The 4465-nt window shown below is 60.4% G+C and overlaps 1 protein-coding gene across 1 annotated transcript; it reads right to left on the minus strand.

Annotated features, from left to right (window-relative positions):
* Positions 1-15: 15 nt before the first annotated feature.
* Positions 16-1278, minus strand: LOC124538835 (nucleolar protein dao-5-like; the record flags this gene model as incomplete). Its single annotated transcript, XM_047116058.1, has 1 exon — positions 16-1278. A coding segment is annotated over exon 1 (1263 nt), but the record flags the coding sequence as incomplete, so codon positions are not given.
* Positions 1279-4465: the final 3187 nt, after the last annotated feature.

Consider the following 4465-nt stretch of genomic DNA (forward strand, 5'->3'; position numbering starts at 1 on the left):
TTTTGTCGCCGTCGCCTTCTTGGGCGGTTTCGGGTTCGGCGGCTGCCGAACAACAGTCGCCCAAGACACAGAAGAGCTGCCCGGCTTCGGAGTTGGCGCGGGGGCAGTCTTCGCCGCAGCCGCTGCCGCCTCCTGGGCAGCCATGCTGGGGCGCTTGGACTTCTTTTTGGTCGTAGTCGAGGCCGTCTTCGTGCTGCCACCCTTATCCGCGGCCTTGGCGGCGGACGGCACGGGTGGTGCCAGCGGTGTCTTGGCAGCAGGGACCGTAGTCTGCGCTGCTCGGCTCTGCTCTGCTCTGCGGTCCGCGGCCAGCGGAGGTCGCAGCCGAGGCTCCGGAAGGAGGCGCCGCTCAATGCCCTCCATCCGGGCGTTCAGCATATTGCTGAACTGCTCCCGGCTGCTCCTCAACGCTTCCTCCATGATGCGTTTTAGGTTTTCTTCGCTGGGTTGTGGCGGCTTTTTACGCATATCGGCCACTTCCCGTCTAAGTTCCGCCAACTGGCCGGAAAGCTTTGCATTAGCAGCTTCCAGCCGGGCCACTTCCTCCGACATGGTCAGGGCTCTGAGTTCCGCCACCGCACCTTTGATGGTGTCAGCGGCAGTCTTCAGGGCCCTGACGAAGGTACCCTTCAGATTGCCAGACTTGTTGGCAACCTGAAGTACCACGTCCAACGCCTCTTTTACTGTATTATCCAGTGCAGCAGACGTCTTTTGAGCATCCTCATTGGTCACGTCCATGTGACGACTCCGATTACGAGCCGCTCTCTCTTCTAAATTCACTTTTGCCGCTTCAGTGTAAGCGGCCAGGGCGTCTTCGGTCTCGAAGCGGTCCTCTCTGGCCTTCGTTTTCGCCGCACGGAGTTCCGCTTGAGACTTGCCCAAGCCCACGTATTTACCGTGAGTGGGCGGCCGGCCTCGCCCTCTCTTGTTTGCGGGTTTAAGCCACCTCGCTGAGTCCGAGTTTTCACTCAGCTGCACGCTCACGTCACTTTCGGAGCCAGAGCAGCTATCCTCAGCGTGTGTCCGCTTTTCGCCCTTCCGCCGCGCATTTGTATCTTCCTTGTTTGGGGAATCGAGTGATTCCACCGTCCGCATACTGCAGACCGACGAGTCCGACTCGGAGAGTCGTTCAGGTCGGCCAGTAGGTCCCTCCTTCGTGTTTTGGTTTCCGGTTCCAGCGCACGCCACCGGGGCGCACACCTCCACCACCATGTCGTCGTGTTCCGAGCTTAAGGAGCTCGGAGTCCTTTTAGGGTTTTTATTTTTGTTCACTTCCATAACTTATCCCACGAGCATGGGGGAAGTGACGGTCCGCCCAGGTGGTGCCCCCTGTACCTGGGTAAGCCTCGCGTAACTCGTCAAGGGTGTCGGCCGGTGCCCTGACGAGGATCGCGGTCGCGACTGAACATCCCATCAGCCATGCATCCCCTCGTGCCGCGTCGCCACTTGGGATTCGGGGTGATTTTTATAGAGGTTGTCTTCCTCACGGTCCGGCCGGTTAAGGCAAGACCCGCGGTCCCGCTCGAAGCCGCGAGACGTGTTCCACGACACCTCACCAGCGGGATTACGCGTTCCTCCTTCGGTCTCCGAGGTCAATAAACCCCGGAGACAAAACATAAAACATGTTATAGACGCCACAAACAAATTTTTAACAAATTACACAACTATTTACAAGCAACGAATGACAAAACAACAACACCAAACGTCACAAACACTCCCCTTTGCCACGAAGCCGCTCACACAGTCCACTCTGCTAATCAGAGAAGTACCAGGAGCGGTCCGTGACATACCCTCCCCGTCAGTCTTAGCCGTTGCCGACGACAAAAGATCGTCGACACCGTTGCCCAGGGTGCGCCACGAGGAGGCGACTGACATGCACCCCAACCTAACCTAACCTAACCTAACCTAACCTAACCTAACCTAACCTAACCTAACCTAACCTAACCTAACCTTTTTTTTTTTTTTTTTTTTTTTTTTTTTTTTTTTTTTTTTTTTTTTTTTTTTTTTTTTTTTTTTTTTTTTTTTTTGTTTTACTAGGAGGAAATGCATTTACGCATTCCGCCCGGCCGAAGGGGGACCGGGACGGATATGTGGGACTCCCGGGGCAGAAGGCCCCGTCCTACCCACTAAAACCTCCTAGGATTTCCGCCTTCACCGCAAGGCGGCAGGGCTACGGGAACGCACGTGGCTCACCACCGCGGCCCTGCCAGCGGTCGTCGCTGTAAATGGGCGACTCATCTCGAGAGCGTGCCAGGATGTTGCGGCACGCTTCCGTCTCCGCCTCCGTCAGAACCGTGACGGACTCCCCCGAGTCCGCCACTGGAGGCTGGGCGAAGGCAGCGGATGTAAAGTTCCGCTGCCGACTACGTTGCGTCAATTCAAAAACAGGGCCATGCGGCAGCAGATGTAAAGGTCCGCTGCCGATAGCACTGTGTCACGTCCGGGTTGTGCGGCGGCGGATGTAAAGGTCCGCCGCCGCTGTGTCAAATCAAGGTAACCGGCCAAGATGGTCGCGGCGCCGCCGACCGGGTCTCCGTCGGCGCAGCGGGAGGGAGTTGGGATCGTCCTCCCGCTGTCGCTCCGCCTTCTCCTTGGCGGACATTACGACCTCGCTGAAGGTGCGTAATGCCGCCCACGCCTCTTCACTCGCGACCATCTTTCTGATGAGGGCCGGAAGCGACACGTCTAATCCGATGACCGTGGACAAGGCTGCGCGAGGCTCCGCCCAGGCTGGGCACTCTGCGCGCGTGTGCTCGGCCGTGTCCACGGCTTCGTTGCCACAGTGGTGGCACGTCGGTGCAGGCTCTCTGCCGACCACGTCACACAGGTATTTACTAAAACACCCGTGGCCGGTCAGGAGCTGCGTCAGGTGGTAGGAGAGTGGGCCGTGTTTGCGCTCGACCCACTCTCTCAAAACAGGTCGTATGGCCGCCACGAGATCCCCACCGGCATCCGGAACTCGCAGCCGTTCCCTCCACCTCTCCAGGAGGCGATGTCGGGCTTCCTCCCTCCACCGCTGGACTTGGGGTGTGTTCCCGCCTGCTCTTGCCGCCTTGACCCGCCAGTAGACGCTCGAGTTGATCTCGGCCTCGAGGTCCCATGGCGGGCTTCCGGACAGCAAGCCGGCCGCGGTGTATGACACCGTCCGGTACGCCCGAGCCGCCCTGAGCGCCATCGCCCGCTGCGGACGTCGCAGCGAGGCGACGTTGACGCGATTGCTCAGAGCGTCCGCCCATATTGGCGCACCGTAGAGTGCCATGGAGCGCACCACGCCGGAGTACAGACGCCTGCACGAACTCCCTGGTCCACCTACGTTGGGCAGAATCCGCCCAAGCGCTCCGGCTGCAGCCACCAGTCTCGGGGCCAAGCGCCGGAAGTGCTCCACGAACTTCCACCTGCCATCGAGGACGAGTCCCAGGTACTTCATCGTCGACCCGATGGGGATGGAAGCTCCGCCGACCGTCAACACCATGCCCGGAGGTGGCGCGTTCCGAGGACCATGAAAAGCAAGGGCCTCGGACTTGTGCAAGGCCACCTCGAGGCCCAGGGCACGGATGCGGTGGACCACATGTGCGACGCCGGCTGTGGCGAGGTAAGCCGCCTCCCGGTGGGTACTGCCGCGGGCCGACACGAGGGTGTCGTCAGCGTAACATGTGACGCTGACCCCCCGCAGGGTGGCCCCACGCAGCACCCAGTCATACCCGATGTTCCACAGGAGAGGACCCAGTACAGAGCCCTGTGGAACACCGCAAGTCATGACCCTCCTTCCGAAACCGTCTTGTGTCGGGAATACCACCGCCCTGCCCGAAAAGTAATCGGCGATGGTTCGTCGGAGGTAGCCCGGCACATTGTGGTAGTGCAGAGCCTCCAGAATGACCTCCCAGGGCAGAGAGTTGAAGGCGTTGGCTATGTCCAACGAGACAGCCAACAAAACTCCACCCTGCATCACCTCCTCCTCTGCCATGTCCCTGACCCTGGCGATCGCGTCCAGCGTCGAGCGGCCGGGGCGGAAGCCATACTGCCGCTCGTTGAGGCCCGGCTCCATGCTGTCGACTAGGCGGACGGCGAGCACACGCTCGAAGAGCTTGCTCACCTCGTCGAGCAGCACGATTGGGCGGTAGGCCGACGGCTGATCGGGGGCCCGTCCCTCCTTGCGGATGAGTACGAGCTTACCCGTTTTCCACCTATGCGGAAACCTACCTTGAGCCAGGCAGGCGGAGAAGAGCTGGCGAACGCTCTCACCCAAGGCATCCAATGCGATCGACAGGGCGCGTCCCGGTATCCCGTCAGGCCCGGGGGCTGTCCTTTTTGAGCGAAGCTTGTGGACGGCCGCGCACAGTTCCGCCTCGGTAACCGGGGGTGCCAGGTCTCGTTCGTCACTTCTGGGCCGTAGAGGGGCCATCGACGGTGGGACGAACTCGCCGCGCTCAGGAAAGAGCACACTCAATACTCTCTCCAGAACGTG

The sequence above is a fragment of the Vanessa cardui genome, chromosome 21, assembly GCF_905220365.1.
Source record: "Vanessa cardui chromosome 21, ilVanCard2.1, whole genome shotgun sequence".
NCBI classification, from domain to species: domain Eukaryota; kingdom Metazoa; phylum Arthropoda; class Insecta; order Lepidoptera; family Nymphalidae; genus Vanessa; species Vanessa cardui.